Here is a 17,259-nt window from a genome sequence, read left to right on the forward strand (position 1 = left end):
GCGCTAGTGTTCTGCTACATTTTTCTTAATTAGGGGCTGTGCCTCTCAGCCCTATTGTTGTTGTGAGAAGCTGGTGATTGGAGAGACCTTGCTCTGCAGGCTAAATGGGAGATTGGTTTTCACCCTGCAATTTGTCTTTCTAGATGTACTCTCACCTAGCACGTTTCCTCTTGCGTTTGTCTGTCTGGGCTCGATGGTAATGCAAAGGGAAGAATCCCCCAAATCAGAGGCATAACGGATCATATTCTGGGCCGTACTCTGTTCTCACTTACACTTGTGTAAAACAGTTGTGTCAGTGAAGTTGCTCTGGATTCAGCCAGGATTAAATTAGAACAGAGTTTAGCACTCGGAGTCTGCTTATCTTGCTTCTGCTGAGCATAATCTGTTGGATGACATTTTCATTCCATCCCACTCTCCAGCTTCTATGCTTGAACTACTCTGCCCTTAGGGCTTATTTCAGAGCAGCCGCATCAGAGATTAATCGGGTTGGGTCTGATCATGTGGGGTGAGGAACGCTCACAACTTCCACAGGCTGTTTGTCTGTTTAAAGAGGGGTGTGATATTGGAAGAGAGTTAAAAGGTCCTGTAGATATTGAGATTGGAAGCTTTTGGGGGCAAAGAATGTCTCTTCCTATATGTTTGTACAGCACCTAGCACAATGGGGCTCTGATCCCAATTGGGCTCTACTGTAATATAAATAATATGTACTCCCTAAAAATCCATTTAAAAGTCAATGGGAATCTTCCCAATTAATTTCACTGGCAATGAATCAGGCACTAAGGGCCAAAGCCTGCTCCCACTGAACTCAGTGGGAGTTTTGCTATTGACTTTAATGGGATTAGATTTGTCCTTATAACCTCCTTGTCGTTTTCTGCATCCTGTCTGTGGAATGGGAGATAGGGGAGTTGCAGTGTATGTGTTAGAATCTGAGCCTGATCCCTTAATCCTGCAGCCCAGTTATAATCCCTGGTTTACCACTTTGCATTCTGGTACCATGGAAATGGTGCCACAGATTTGATCATTCTGTCTAGACATGGAAAAGCCTCCAAAGGTTTGGGTGCTTCTGGGGATGTGAACCAATTTGGTCTGGCAATCGCACCACGATCAAGTTCTCTTGTAAGAGTCCCAGAGCTGCCTGGTTTTGACTGGGTCAAAGATGCCATGAGAAGAATTTTTCTTATGCCCTAGTATTTCTGCTTCCCGCTCTGATTATCCCAGGATGCCCCAATATTGAGGTATTACAATGATACTGCCCTTATACTGATGCTATAGGATCATTCTAGATTTAACATTTGGTGCTATTCTGATATTTGATAAATGTGAAGCATGGTCTGGTGGTTAAAGCACAGGACTGGGAGCGAGGGTTCTCGGCTCCAGCTCCGACACTGCCTCTGTGTGGCTTTGGACAAGTTACTTCACTGGGTGGTCCTCGTCTATAAAAGAAGAAACAAGAATGACCTGCTTCCCAAGCCTTGATTATTTGGTTGGTTGGTTGTAAAGTGTTTTGAGATCCTCATGCAAAAGGCACTGTAACATTACAAAGTTCAATTACGAATGAAACCCTCTTGCTTGAACATAAAAGCTGTCCAGAGGATTTAGGTTCATAGATTCCAAGGCCAGAAAGAACCACGATGATCATCTAGCTTGCTATCCTGTATAACACAGGCCATAGAACTTCCCCAAAATAATTCCAAAATAATTTAGAAAAACATCCAACCTCAATTTAAGAATGGTCAGTGGTGGAGAATCCTGACCTTAGGTAAATTGTTCCTGAGGTAATTACCCTCACTGTCAAAAATGTGTGCCTTATATCCAGTCTGAATTTATTTAGCTTCAACCTTCTCTTTGTTAAGCTAAATAGTACAATTCCCTTTCATTCCTAGGTGCCTTTGAAACCCCCCGCCAAATATCTTTGAATGTTAAGGTAGCAAGGAAGATTCTGGGTGACAAATGGATTCATGGTTTAGAATGATCCCCCTTAGAATGCCCCAACATGAAAGTCACTCTGTAAAGGTGAACGGGGGAGTTATGGCCTAAAACTCTTCTAATGAGCATCTGTTTACTATTATTCATTGGTTTATTCCCTGCGCATCCCCAGTGTTTGATGCTTCTGCCCCAAGAAGCTTACAGTCCAGAAGACAAACATGGAACTCAGTTAAAGCCCCTAACGTACCAGAGGTCTGATCATAAGAGGGGCCAAGCACCCTGAAACTCCCATTGATTTAGCATCACCCAGGAAGAGCTCAGCACCTTGCAGGATCAGGCTCCAGGGCATCACTAGTAGAGATACTTAATGTCTCAGCAGCCTGTGAGAAGGAATGTTGAGAAATCTTAATATTTCAACTGTTCAGCAGGGTGAGGAGGCAACCCTGATGGGCTCTGTGGATAAAGAGGAGAGGGTTAGATCTTGTGGCACCAGGACAGGGAGGGCATACTAGGCAGCAGCACGGATGGAGCTGGGGGTGGGAGAAGAGGTCAGAGGGAGTCTGAAGTGGGCAAAGGGGTAGTGCGAACAGTCTCCAGAGCTGTTAACTAGACAGAGTTCATCAGCATAAAAATGCAAGTGATGCTGCGTGGCCCCAAATCACATTCCTAGTTGCTTTCTGTAGCTCTTTGAACTAGGTAGGGGCATGTCAAAGAAGGCTTTGATGCTTCTCATCAGTGTAGCAGAGTTCCTGGTGACTTGAGCTTTTGTCTGCACGTCATCTGTATCTGCACATTCTTTCCTCGCCCTTCTCAAGTACAGCATCTGCATGTCACTCGCTATGCTTAATTCACAAGGGCTTGCAGGCCTCATGCTTCAGGGCATACTAAACTGATCAGCAGCTGGGGTCAGGAAGAGAATCTGTTTCCATGAGGTCGTATTGCACAGCTGGCTGATAGGGGTGAGGGAGGTTTGCATCTTCCTCTGAAGAGTCAAATAAAGGCCACTGCCAGAGGCAGGATAATAGATCAGAAGGATCAGCAATCCTTTTCACAGTACATGGCAATGTAAGAATATTTGTAGTTGTTTCGAGCCCATGTCTGTTACAAGAAACCCATTTGACATGGTGTCATCTGATTTCTTCATGCCCTTTGTGATATTAATTTTACTCGAGACCTTGTACAGCTTGGTATATTAAAGTAAATTTCATTATCTTTGATGTCTTTCTGCTTCTTCCATCTTCTCTTTTTTATGAGCTGTCTCTTTCCATGAGATGTTTTCTTCATCTTCTTTCCCTCTTTTTCTTTTCTTACCCTGCAGCCAGGTTGATATTTTGCCTGTGTCTCTGATTCAGATACAAGATGTGTATTGCTTGGGAATGGGTCTTAGGCTCAATACCTAATATGACCCTCTTCTCATTGCACTGTTGTAGGAGGACTAGGCTATTAAACCTCTCTCCCCCAATGCTTTCTATGTTCCTGTCTTTACTGTAAATTGAAAACATGTCTCCATAAGATGCACCCACTGGAAAAAGGGCCCCCAACAATAATAGTGTCCCAAACAATTCATTTCAAGCATGATTATTGTAGTTTGTTGTTTCTGGAGAATAGCTAACCCTGGTATAAGGAGGTTATCCCCTGTATTTTCCAGTGGTTAGGTGCAAATCAAAGCTACTCACTGGAAATAAAGTACTTGCCAATGACTTTGAGGGCCTTAATGTCAGAAGAGTCAGGCACCCAAAATGCCACCACAACTAGAGCCAGGACTGCTCAGCACCTCTGAGAATCAGCCCCCTTGTTGTTGATTCTGGAAGGAGTATGGAGTATTATAGAAGTGAAGTCAAGGGGGTAGAGATGTTAAGAAAAGGAAGGGGAGGGGTCTGCGGGAAGCTAATGGCTGAAAGTGGAAAGCCCTCTTCTGTTAAGAGTTTGAATGAAATGTTTCATAGTGAGGAGAAACTCAGGCATTTATGATTGTACTGGAAATCAAAAAGACAGATATTGCAATGACAGCAAAAATCTCTCTTGTGACATCTATTTCCACAGTATTAGTATGTGGTGATAGTGGTAGGGACATGAACTGATGAGTTACTCCCTTCAAGTATCCCAGTGTGATTCTTCCTTCACAGCATCTGCTCTGGCCGACAGATTCTTCTCTGAGACTCTCTCTTTATTTTGCATGCAACAAACCCCTGCTCCCAGGCTATCGGTATGAGTTGAAACTAAGGCCTGTAGCTCCAAAGTACAACTGTCCACCAGGTGAGCTCAACGACTCTGCTCATTCAGCAAAGCCCTTAAGCATGTGCTTAAGTCCCATTAAAGTTGACCAGTCTTGAGCACATGTTAAAGTTAAACACATACTTAAGTGCTTTTCTGAATCAAAGCCTTAGCTGGGAGCAGTAGCAGGTGGCTTCCACTGTGGATCAGCTACAGAGTAGTATACAGACACACTTAGCCAGTTTACACATGGATTAGCCCTTCTCCATCAAACTGCTCACTCCTGCACCCTAGTCTAGACAGCCACAAGCACAACATTTGTTCCTCCCTCCCGGTAGGGAATTTAAAACTCCATGACAACTTTTAATTTAATTCCCAGAGGTATTTCACCCCAGGCAGTGATGCACCTCAGCCAGTATCAGATGGCAAATGGAGCAAGTGGCAGAGCTGAGATGAAAGGAGTTCTATTTCTATGGAAAGCTTCCAATTTGTTTTTCTTTCCTGTGTAAAATTAAAGGAAATGATGTGGACCTTATTGATGAGAAGACATAGGCTGCACGATATCTGTCCTCTTCCCTTTTGAACTATTTCTATTTTATGTTACAGGAGCTCCAACTGATATTGATCCCTATTGTATTAGACACAGTATATACCCACAATAATAGACAGTACCTACTGCAAAGAGCTCATGGCCTAACTGGACAAAGGATGGGATGGGCAACAGGCACAGAGAAGTGGAGTGATTTGCCGAACATCACACAATGAGTCAGTGGTGGTGCTGGGAATAAACCCAAGTCTCCTGCCTCTCCATCCAGTCCCCTGTCCAGTGATCAGATTGCCTCTGATGTACAAGATAATTAATACTGCAAGATAATCTTTGTTCTCTCTAAGCTGGTACAGTGCAAGATAAAGCTTTCGCCCTTGGTCTTGCAAGGTATTTTTGGCACTGGCCATGTAGAGTGTCTAAATGACTCTCTGAGATATATTTTTCCATCACTTTAAAAGGTATCCTGCTGTTGTAAAAAACTATCAGATTTTTTTGTGTCTACCTTTGAGCTGGGGCAAACCAGCATCTTGCAGAATCCATTGGTATTCTACTAATTGAACTCCAGAGGCACAAGAGGAGATAACATATTAAATATGACTCTCTGAGCTCAGCTTTGTTTTCATCCTCCAAGTTCCGCTAAGAGGACAAATTCAGTAGATGGCCACCAAAGGACTGAATGAGATGGCAGGGTGGCCATTGGGAACTGATGTGAGGCTGAAATTTTTTTTCAGTTTATCTGAAAAATGCTGTCTCCGTCGAACATTCATTATGCCCAGTAAGTCCTCAGGAAGCAAGTATTTTGTGCAGCATGGAAAACCATTGGGATGAAAGGGACTTGAAACTGAAATAGCCCTTTGCAAAGGGCCAGATCGAGCTAATTATAGTCTCACCAATGGAACCCAAGCAGAGCGTTAACAAAGACCCTGCATTTGCCCAGTGCTATTAAACTTTGCAAAAAGAAGGAAAAACCTGTGAGAAAACAGAGGTGTGCACTGGAGAAATCAGTTGGCTGCCAGAGCCTAATACGCAGAGCAGAATGAGGGGGGAAATATTTTAAAATGCAAACAAGGCCCATTGAGGCTTCACCAGCACTTCAGAGAGAGAATTTTTAAACTAAATGATTTTCACATTTAATTCAGGGAGAAATTAGTCACCAGGTATTAAGATAAAGCAAGGCTCTCGCCTGTATTAGTATTCCATCCTGTTCAAGCTGTCTTATCTCTGGAATAATTAAAATGCTCACTGAAGTAGAAAATGTGGGATCTGATTCATTAGTCAAATTTCTCTTTGTAAGGTAATTGCACCCCAACTCATGTTTGGTTTATTGGAAATAGAGAAATGGGGCCAAGAGGATCTCAGGTCTTCATGGATAAAGACAGAGGGGCCAGGGGATCATGGGGATGGAGTGAGCATATTTAACCACTCAGTGTGTGCATTGCAGCTTAGTACAAGGTTCTCAGTCAGTGGATTTGGTGGGGTGTGTCCAGTGATGAGCTGCCAAAATCTTAACAACAGGTTCCCTCCTCACCCCATGAGGGGGGTCGTTGCCCACCCCCGCCCCCCTGGGACTCCTGCCCCATCTAACCGCCCCCGCGTTCCTTGATGCCCCACCCAGGACCCCTGCCCCATCCACCCCCCTCCCCTGTCCCCTGACTGCCCCCAGAACCGAGCAGGAGGGTCTCGTAGGCCACCGTAGTGGGTGCCCACCCCACCCCTAAGAGCCAGAGGCACCTGCCGGGGGGCGAGGTGGGGAGTCCCAGAGGTGCTTACCTAGGGCAGCTCCCAGGAAGCATCCAGCAGGTCCCTCTGGCTCCTAGGGGCGGGGGAGCGTAGCTAGGTGGGGAGCAGGGGGAGCGGCCACTCCCCCCTCTGATCACATCAAAAGTGGTGCCTTAGGCACCGACTCCCTGGGTGCTCCGGGGCTGGAGCACCCACGGGGAAAATTTCATGGGTGCAGAGCACCCACCAGCAGCTCCCCGCTCCGTACCCGGCCCCAGCTCACCTCACCTCCACTCCACCTCCTCCCCTGAACGCACCGCCCCGCTCTGCTTCTCAACCCCCTCCCCTGGTTTCCCGCGAATCAGCTGTTCGGAGGGAAGCCAGGGAGGGCTGAGAAGCAGGCGGCGGCTTCACACTCAGGCCGAGGGTGGCGGAGGTGAGCTGGGGCGGGGAGCGGTTCTCCAGCACCTCCCCCCGGGGTTACCTGCTGTGGCGCAGGTGGCCCTCCTTGTGCCCCCCCACCCCCTGCCCCAGCTCATCTCCGCCTCCCTGGGCCTGAGCGGGAAGCCGCCACCTGCTTCTCAGCCCGCCCCAGCTTCCCGCGCGAACAGCTGATTCGCGGGAAGCCGGGGGGGCGGTGAGGAGAAGCAGAGCGGGGCGGCGCGTTCAGGGGAGGAGGCAGGGGCGGAGCAGAGGTGAGCTGGGGGCGGGGGCGGGGCAGGGAGCTGCCAGTGGGTGCTCTGTACCCACCAAATTTTCCCCTTGGGTGCTCCAGGGCTGGAGCATCCATGGAGTCAGTGCCTTAAGGTGCCACTTTTGGCTGGTTAAATTTAGAAGCCCTTTTAGAACCAGTTGTCCCTCGCAGAACAACCAGTTCTAAAAGGGCTTCTAAATTTAACAACCGGTTCTAGCGAACCGGTGCGAATCGGCTCCAGCTCACCACTGGGTGTGTCTGGGAGGGTGGAGCCCAGTCCATCACAGCTGTCAAGTCTCTGCTCTGTGTGTGTGTGTGTGTATGAGAGACAGAGAAAGAGCTTCTTCATACTACAGAAAAAAGTGAAAGCAGCTAAAATCTACCTCTGCTTATGACTGAAGTTTGCAAAATAAATAAAAAAGGAAGAAAAGAAGTTGAAGGTGTAATATTGACCTGAGTACCCGTGACACACACTGGCTAATGCGGGAACTGGGTGGAATAATGAAGGACAAGGAAGAAGGCAGATGGAGGTAGAGAGAAGGAAACCAGGAATCAGAGGGCGCTCTTAGTATTTTTTCCCCACAGAAGAAATGAAAGAATTATAGAAACGTAGGACTGGAATGGACCTTGTTAGGTCATCAACTATGTATTATCTAGAGCATCCCTGACAGGTGTTTGTCTAACCTACTCTTAAAAACCATCAATGATGGGGATTCCATAATCTCCCCAGGTAATTTCTTCCAGTGCTTAACCACCCTGACAGTTAGGAAGATTTTCCCAATGTCTAACCTGAATCTCTTACTGCAATTTAAGCTCATGGCTCCTTGTCTTGTTCTCAGTGGCTAAGGAAAACAATTTATCCCCCTCCTCTTTGTAACAACTTTTACGTACTTGAACACTGTTACCATGTCCCCTCTCAGTCTTTTCTTCTCCAGACTAAACAAACCCATTTTTTCCAATCTTTCCTGGTAGGTCATGTTTCCTGGTAATCATTTTTGTTGCTCTCTACTGGACTTTGTCCATTTTGTCCACTTCTTTTGCCAAATGTGGTGCCCAGAACTGGACACAACGCTCCAGTTGAGGCCTAATCAGTGCTGAGAAGAGTGGAAGAATTACTTCTTGTGTCTTGCTTACAACATTCCTGTTATTACATCCACAGTTATGTTTGCTTCTTCTTTTTTTTTGCAATAGTGTTACACTGGTGACTCGTATTTAGTGTGTGATCTACTATAACTCCCAGATCCCTTTCTTCAGTATATGGGAAGAACCTTAATGAAACCATGTCTTCTGTCTCCTCTGTTGCAGTGATACCTAAAGTAACAAAGCACTTGCTGGCCAATCCTGTCTTCACCTGCATCATCCTTGCTGCCTGCATGGAGATTGCTGTGGTCGCTGGCTTTGCAGCCTTCCTGGGGAAGTACCTGGAACAGCAGTTCAACCTTACCACCTCATCAGCCAATCAGCTCTTGGGTAAGTAACTACATTAACCAGCCACGCAATCCCTCTGCTGTCTCTAATATGTTGGCCTTCCACCTGCGGATCTTTCACCCGAGGATCTCAGAGCTCTTTGTGAAATGAGTGGGTATACAGAAAGAGAGACAGAGTGTGTTAGAATCCCCGTTTTGCAGAGTAGAAAATGGGTCCTGGAGAGGTGAGGTGTGTGTGTGTATGTGTATATAAATCCTCTCATTTTTGGGTTCCTTGGCTTTTAGGAACCCAAATTTAGACACCAAGGGCCTAGTTTCAGATGTTCTGAGCTCTCACAACTGCAGTTGAACTCACTGATTATGGGGGGTGCTCAGCACTTCTGAAAATCAAGCCCGAGCTGTCTAAATGCTTGCATACCAAAAATGATTTGCCCCAAATTAGAAAATGTGGCCATCGGTGAATTGACCAAGATCACATTCAGAAGGCTGAAGATGATAATTCTAGGAGAATTGGCCCTAGCTACAAAAGCTAATGGTGTTATTGTTCATGATAGTTTCTCAGTTGAAGACTTTAAAAGGGAGGTGGATTGATGAAGTAGGCTTGATCAGGATTCTTGTAACATTTCTAGCAAAATTGCCTCATAGAATATTACAGGCCTCAAAAGTAAATCCCAGGAATTGGATTTTAGGAATTATTTGTCTCAATTTAATTTAGTTTTCCTCCAGGAAACCTGGTTTACGAACGAGGAGTCCTTTTATTTATTGGGCTTTGAATCCTTCTGAGAAGGGACGTTAAGAATGGTTAGACTGGCATGTGGACTGGCCCTTTTCATTCTACCAAATTAAGAGTCATAACTAGCATGTTAATGTCTTCGATAACTCTTATTTCCAGGACTATCGTATTAGTTTCTCAGCTAAATCTATTTTGTTAGCTCTGAATGTTTATTTGCCTCCTTTGGGCTCTCCTTTGTGTAATGAATCTTTATGGACAGAGCTTGATGGATATTGACCGGTTTATGGAAAAGGTTCCAATAGCAAATTTTGTACTCTTGGGAGCTTTAAACACCTGATTGGGTGCGAAGGATAAGAAAATGTTAAAGGTTTCCTGTAACTCAGTAAAGGGGTATTGCCTCCATTTCCCCCAGTAAGAAATTCTTCGGGTCATAAACTTTCTGTAATTTTAGATGTAGAGTGGTAGAGATGGTGATCATTTGCAGAGTCATTTTACAGTCACCTCTTCTAGAGAAAGTAGTGCGACAGATTATATCACAGTTCTGATTTTACGCTGGTCTTGTTTCTCTAACTATTTAGTGGCTTTTAAACTGGACAGCTGTCACCAACCCCTGCAAGTGAATTTCTGACCTCCAGCCACTTTTTCCCAGATGAATTCTGGCAGGTTGGGTATTACTCCTAATTCTGAAGCTCTAGCCTCAAGGCAAATTAAGTTGACTCCATTAGTTAAATCAGAAAGAAACTTCCATCCAGTGATTTGTTAGTTTTAAAGAACCAGCTTTTTCACTTTAGCGATTCAGCACAAGTCCATGTAACATTTATTAAGATCGTTGAAAAATTACAGGATGACCTAACCACCACCAAGGGTCATGTTTACCTTTAAAAGGTAAAAGCATCTGGTATGATTCAGATTGCTCCAGCCAGAAGAAACAGCTTCAGATCATGGCAAGGGCTGCTAGAAATAATGGTTCCCCAGATTCTAGTAAGAAACTTGCTATCCTTAGAAGCGAATATAAAAAAAATGCCGAATAAGAAGTTTGAACAATTGAAAAATTGTATGACTGAATGACATAACACCCTTCCCCCCACCAATGTCTGTCACTAAGTACGGTAATTTTGTCAAGAGTCCGTCGTCCAACATGATGGTGCCGACCCCTGGAAGGACCAGTATAGGTCTCCTACTCTTTCCAAACTATGCAGTTATGTCCTGAAAGCCGTAATCATCTTTGTCCATGCTGGTCTAGCCAGGTTGAAGACTGGCCACACTATTTATATGCCTTCTGACCTGTACTGCCACCTGAGAACTAAACGGCTATCTCCATTCCTGGCTCAGAGGCCTTTTGCCACACCAGCTCAGAAATTAGGATCCTGGCTACATAGTGCAAATGTTTCACTTGCACAGGCTGTTGTCCTGGGTGCCTGTTCAGCCACAAAAATAAGAAAACTATGTGAAAGGGAGGCTATTTTGACTTAAGTGAAATAATATACTCCTAATATTTTTTCTTATTTTCCTACATATTTTAAGGAGTGGTGATGTGAAAAGGTATCAGTTTTTAAAATTTGTATCTGGTTTTTGGAGCTGTGAATTTACAATTTGTCTTTATAGTATTATGAGCAGTGGCCTACGGCTAAGGCGCAATATTAATAAAAATAAATAAAACCGGGGTGCCTCAATTTTTAGGAACCCAATTTTAGACACCAAGGGCCTTGTTTTCAGAGGTTCTGAGCTCCCACAAGTGCAGTTTGAATCCATTGGGAACTGAGGGAGGTGCTCAGCACTTCTGAAAATCAGACCTGCTCTGTCTTAAAATTTGGCACCCCAAAAATGGGTCACCCTCAATTAGAAAATTTGGTTCTTAGTGAAGTGGCTGAGATCACAGAGTCAGTCAGCAACAGAGGCAAGAGCAGAACCCAGGAGTCATCCTTTCCAGACCCATGCTCGATGCACTAAACTATGCTCCCTCCCCAAGGGCTCACATAAATTGTTTTATATAGAATCAGTTGTTTCTGTGAGAAATCATTCTTCATTCTTGCAGCAAGGGCATAAATAGCCTTTAGAGCTCCTCACCTAAAGCAGAGATGCCAGCCTGCTGCCCACAATGCTATGCGGGAAACCTGGGAACGCAGGGGCAGAACTCCTTGTCTGACTGAGTGCTGCCCCGTAACTGCCTGCCTGATGATTCACGCTGTCTAGCGTTGCCCTCTGTTCTCAGTTTGAGGTGGAGAGCCCAGTTCCCCAGCTGAGCTCCCATCTCCCCTGCAATTTGGCCTGCGTCAAATTGGAAACACAGCCAACAAAAGAGACGCAAGCAGTTGTTCTGCTAGCCCATCTGATGCATCCTGGTCACCACTCCAACATTTTCTTTCGGAGCCATCCTGCTGCTGCCCCTGTACTCTCTGTGCTTCTCCTCTTCCCTCCTTTACATGAAAGGACACGGATACGAACACAGGCTCTTTATTCATCTGCTCCTGACACTTATTCCCCACAAAGTTCTAGTGCTCTGTTTGTGACAGGCATCCTTTCCCCAGCGCCCAGTTAAGGCATCTAGGTGTTGATTCTGAATAACCTGCAATCACCACCATCCACATGGGCCCCTGGCATGGACCTATCAAACACTGACAGCATACAATAAGACTGGTTTAATATCAAAAGGAATAGCACACAGGCTGCTGTCCTGATTGTTATGCATTTTTCTGCTGAACTAATTGAAAACCTCCATTTTTTTTTAAATTTAAATGAAATTGCTGCAGAATTTCCCACCTGCCCCAGAATCCAGAGACCTTTTTGCAGAATGGGCTTGGGTATGGCCTGCAGCGATGGGGCGAAAGTGAGCAAAAAGAGGCTGAATATTGTGAGAACTTTCCCGAAGTGGGAGGCTGAATTTTCAGAAGTGACTAGTGATTTTGAGTACCAAACTTGAGACTTCATAAAGAGGCCTGATTTTCAGACAGCACTGAACACCTCTCCCCTGAAGATCAAGCCCCTTGAAAGTGTCTCATGTTGGGCAACCACAATCACTGGTCAATTTTGGAAATCTTGCACAAGATCTATTAGACTGTGGATTAGTTTCCCTTGGGAAAAGCAGTGGAGACTCCACTGCCTGGACAAAGCACTGTGGAGGACCAGTTCTTTGCTGGCTGGGGCAACGGGGAGGCAGAGAGCGGTGACCTATAGCCTTTCCGTCATCCCAGGGACGATGTAACTCTGCTACAGGTGAGTGCTAACAGCTTCTGGGGCCTGAAGTCTCACATAGTCACTCCTAAGGAGAACCCACATGAATGGATAAGCATCTAGTGGGTACTCTGAGCCTTTAGCGCTTCCCCCATCACTAGTGCACTGATCTAGTCACTGGAAAATAAAATGCTTCGACATGCAGTGTATTTTTTCAGCTCCTGCTTTCTCCTTGTGCATCTTCCTGACTCTTCTTCCTTCTTGCAGGGATGACAGCGATCCCATGTGCATGTCTGGGCATATTCCTGGGCGGTCTCCTGGTGAAGAAGCTCAGCCTGTCTGCTCTAGGAGCCATCAGGATGGCCATGCTCGTTAACCTAGTGTCCACAGCTTGCTATGTCTCTTTCCTATTCCTGGGCTGTGACACGGGGCCCGTAGCTGGGGTTACTGTTCCCTATGGAAACAAGTGAGTACAGAGAATTTCAGCTCCGTCTCCCACCTCCAGCCCTATGATACCACCCAGGAAGTATAGCACAGCGGTGTTAGCTAAACTAACCTGCTCTTTTCAGTGCTGTTTCTCTATTTTTCTAGGGTTTTATACCACCCACATCACTGATATTTGAGTGCTTCTAGGATTAAGTTGTATGAAGTGCTGATGTAGCTGTTAGTCCCAGGATGTTGGAGAGACAAAGTGGGTCAGGCACAGGCCAACTTTCTCATTTCCCCGGGGGTGCTTGACCCCTGCTCCATCCCAGGCCCCGCCCCCACTCCACCTCTTCCCCCAAAGTCCCACCCCCGCTCTGCCCCACCTCTTCCTGCCCCATTCTGCTCCCTCCCCGAGCATGCCCCACCCTCGCACCTCCCCCTGAACAGCTGATTGCGGCGGGCAGGAGGCGTGGGGAGGCTGATCAGTGGGGCCACTGGTGGGTGCTCAGCACCAGCCCTGGAGCACCCACAGAGTTGGCACCTGTGGCGTGAGGTAATATCTTTTACTGCACCAACATCTGTTTATTGATATTACCTCACCCACCTTGTCTCTCTAGGAGTAAGGAACAGTGTAGAGTAATAGTGTTACAGTAAATGCATTCCTGGCACAAGTGGGGAGGACTCCATTGAAGTCAGTGGAGTGGCACCCACTTCCACCGTGGCTGTATTAGGCCCATTCTATAGAAGTGTCTTGGGGGAGTCGGAACAATAACAAGTTTGAGAGCCGAATTCCACTGAGCTTAACTGAAACTGACCCAAGTGGCTCGAAACATGAGGCCAGATTCTGCTCTCAAGTAGGCTGGTGTAAACACAGAGTGAAAGCACTGAAATAAGTGAAGCCACTCCAGCCTGATCTTTGCAAGTGCTAAGCACCTACCTATCCCACTGAAATCTAGGGAAATTGTGGGTGCTTTTACTGAGGTGGCCTAAAGGGGATTTAGGAGTCAAATTCTAGGCACACAGTTTTGGACGTTTGGGGCCTGTATGATGAGCAAAAGGCGCTTTCCCACTTGCTGCTTGGCTGCAGGTGAGACCCATTTTGAGGCAGGGTATTAGGACTCAGGAGGCCCCGCAGAGCTGGGTCCTAACACAGATAGAATGATTCTGTATTTCCAAAGTTTCTCAGCATGGGACAGTGGCTCTTTGAGGAGGAAAACGTCAGCACATCTTCAGCTTGCTGTTGTTGTGCTAGGTAAATACAACCCCTCCTGTCCTGGAGGTCTGATCCCAGGGCTGAGACAACGCCCACACAACTTCACATTAGATTTTTCCAGCACCATCCTGAGCCACCCTGGGGAGATGGTGGGAGCCGGAAATAATGAACCTCAATGTGTTTCTGTCACAGAAGGAGCATATGGCCTCAGGTCCCTTCTGCTGGCACCCAAACACCCCACCCACCCTTCTCTCCCTTTGTTTGCAGTGGTTGGCTAAGCCCCCTTCGTGTGACGCTTCTCAGAAAAGCCAGCTGGCGTTATTGCACTGTGCATCCATTTCTGATTCTGATTCTTTTGCAGATCAGCTCCGACCTTGCCCTTGGACCCATATTCCCCCTGCAATAACAACTGTGAATGCCAAACCGATTCCTTCACTCCAGTTTGTGGGGCAGATGGGATCACCTACTTGTCTGCCTGCTTCGCGGGCTGCAGGAGCACGGTAATTGTCGTGATTTACTCAACATCTCCTATCCATGTGTGGTTGTGAGGTTAGTGTATATACAGTAAGAGTCATTCATTTACAATTGAGGATGTCTGAAGGCCCCAGAGATTGACTTCTTCTTATTATTATTATGTGGATTACCATAGTACCTTGGAGCCCCAGCAATGGATCAGGCACCCATTGCGCTAGGTGCTGTACAAACACAGAACAAAAAGATAGTCTCTGCCCCAAGGAACTTGCAATCTAAGTTTAAGACAAGAGACAACAGATGGATACAGACAGATGGGGAAGCACAAGGAAAATGAAACAACGTTGGTCAATGATCGGCAGTGGTCTATCCATACCAACAGCCATGACCATTGTCAAGTATTTGGTAGGTGTCACGTCAAAGGAGAGTTGAGGAGGACTCTGAAGGAGGATCATGAGTTAGTTTTTGCACCTCCCAAGCTTAGGGGGCAGCATGGGAGAAAACGCAAAGGTGCTTTTTTGAAAATGTAACAAGTGAGCGATGGAGGCTGGTATCAGGGCCAATCAGAGGTGAGCATTGACAGCTCAGTCATGAATGAGACATAATAGGTAGGGTGAGGGTTGACTGTGAAGGGCCTCGCTGAATCTTCGCACCTAAGGGTGAGAGAAACTGAGTACCTCATTTTTTATTCTCTCATGCAAATGTCCTGTTAGCTCTGGCTGTGGTCCAATGGGATCGTCTCTAAGTGAGGAGGGAGCTCCCTTCTCCTCTCCACCATCCACGGGACTCTGTGCTCTTGGGTGCACATGTGGTGCTTGTCTCCTCTTAGCCCAGAGGCTCTGTGGGAAGCCATGTCATGGGCAGAATCACTCAAAGGGAGACCACAGGCAGAGCTACGGGACGGTCTGCACTTGCCACCTGGCTTCTAGCCTCTCAAATGTGATGAAAATCAGCTGACCCACAGCTCCCTACTGCAAATGCAAATCAGTCAGACACCAAAATAGAGAGAGCACAACTCGAAGGCCGACCAACCAGCCTGAGGCAGAGTCTAGTCCCATCATGGGGACTACTGTGTTCTGTTACCGTCAGGTCCTACAGACATCTCGTTTCTTGTTTCTGCTCACTCCCATTTCTCCTTCCCTTGTTCCTCCCCTCCCTCCTGCTGTCCCCTGGTGCTGCCTTCCCCATTTCCTCTTCTCGCTCCTTCCCTCCATTTCTTCTGTTTCCTCTCCTCTTTCACTCACTTCCTGTCCTCCTCTCCTCTTTGAGTCAACACCAAGAGCAGGGGAGCAAATGAAGAGCGGGGCCTCCAGCAACCCCCTGAAATTAATAGCCATGGGTATTCTGTATCCCCAAAACCTAAGGGTTTATTTCATTTAGAAAATGCAAACCCTCTCTGTGTGAAGGAGACCTGCTATTTGGGGTCTCAGAATCTCCTAAGATACCTGTTAAGATAAGGAATCTCTTACGATATCTTGAGCCTCTCCTTTCCATTCTGTAATGTGTGGACAGTTCGGATTGGTCTTAAAACACTCCAGCAGGAAGCGTAAATCCCCACTTCTCAGGGAAAATTCTCCCCTTCTCCATTGTGCCAAAAGCACAGATGGGAGAGTCCAGAGACGTACCCGCTGTGCTGCTGGCGGGTGCGCGGGAGGGGCAGGCCACTCCAAAGAGCAGGCTGGTGCTTTAGGAAAAGAGAGAGGGGAGATATCAAACCCAAATGGTGAGGTGTGTAGCAAAGCCTTGGTTCCTTCCCTGAAGAGTCTAATGGACCTGGAGGTGCCAGGAAGCTGAGAGAAAAGCTCCCGACTAACAAGTGAAGAATCACCGCAGCAGCTGAACAGAAATCTTGTCTCCATTAGCTCCCTTGCTCCGTGGAGCCGCAGCATTGGCACTTTGACTTCATGGCCATCTTTACAGAGTCAGAGAGTGTCAGTAGGCAGGTGCTACATTGGCAATTTTTACTTGCCAGAGGGAGTGGCATCTGTGACAAGTGAATTTGGATGGCCCTCCATTTAGCCCTCTAGTTAGTGCATTGCTAGATGTCTCTAAGTGCCCCTCTGGCCCAGACAAGCAGAATTCTGGGAGCTGAAGGTGACCCTTCTCTGTCCGTGTTCATCTCCAGACACATCCTCAGGTCCTCACTTTGCTTGTAAACCATCCTTTCCCAAGTCAGACTCATTCAGTAAGGGTTCACCTGTCTGTGGGTAAACTGCAACCTCTACCTCAGGGCATTGCAAGTAAACTGTACAAGGACAAGTGTGCGGCGGGGAGGGGGACAACAAGTGGGTGCATATTTGGACTTCTTCTTTACTACCCTAACTTCTGGCTTCCCACTCAAGCACCTGACTTGTTTGCATTCTACTGAGATGAGTGAAATGGCTTCTGAGCTACCGAAGTGTTTAGCCGCAAAGGAGATAGCATGATGCCAACTCCTGGATCTTCGTGTTATAGCTAAGAAAATAATTTTATCTGGGATCATTGGATGCAAAGCTGCAGAAGCTGTACATGTTAATCTCATGCGTTTCCTCTGCCATTTGCCTTACAACTAGCACTTCACTTCAATGTGATTGTTTAGACAGCAAAACTTTTGGCACGGAGCAAAGTGTCAGTAGGAAAGAAGCATCCACCTGCTGTGCCAAAATCATTCATTGGCAAGGAGAAAAATAATGCTAGCTAGTGGCAGGGTGTAAAAGTTGCATTTACACTGTATTGCTC

At 46.5% G+C, this 17,259-nt stretch overlaps 1 protein-coding gene across 2 annotated transcripts in view; it reads left to right on the forward strand.

Moving 5' to 3' along the window:
* Positions 1-17,259, forward strand: part of SLCO3A1 (solute carrier organic anion transporter family member 3A1) — a 212,497-nt gene that overhangs the window by 171,692 nt on the left and 23,546 nt on the right. For both annotated transcript variants that reach the window (XM_073304209.1, XM_073304210.1), the window contains 3 exons: positions 8,406-8,570; positions 12,699-12,897; positions 14,432-14,570. In XM_073304209.1, coding sequence (XP_073160310.1) covers positions 8,406-8,570; positions 12,699-12,897; positions 14,432-14,570 — 503 coding nt within the window. The remainder of the gene's footprint in view (positions 1-8,405; positions 8,571-12,698; positions 12,898-14,431; positions 14,571-17,259) is intronic.

This window comes from Lepidochelys kempii, chromosome 10 (assembly GCF_965140265.1).
Source record: "Lepidochelys kempii isolate rLepKem1 chromosome 10, rLepKem1.hap2, whole genome shotgun sequence".
Lineage (NCBI taxonomy): Eukaryota > Metazoa > Chordata > Testudines > Cheloniidae > Lepidochelys > Lepidochelys kempii.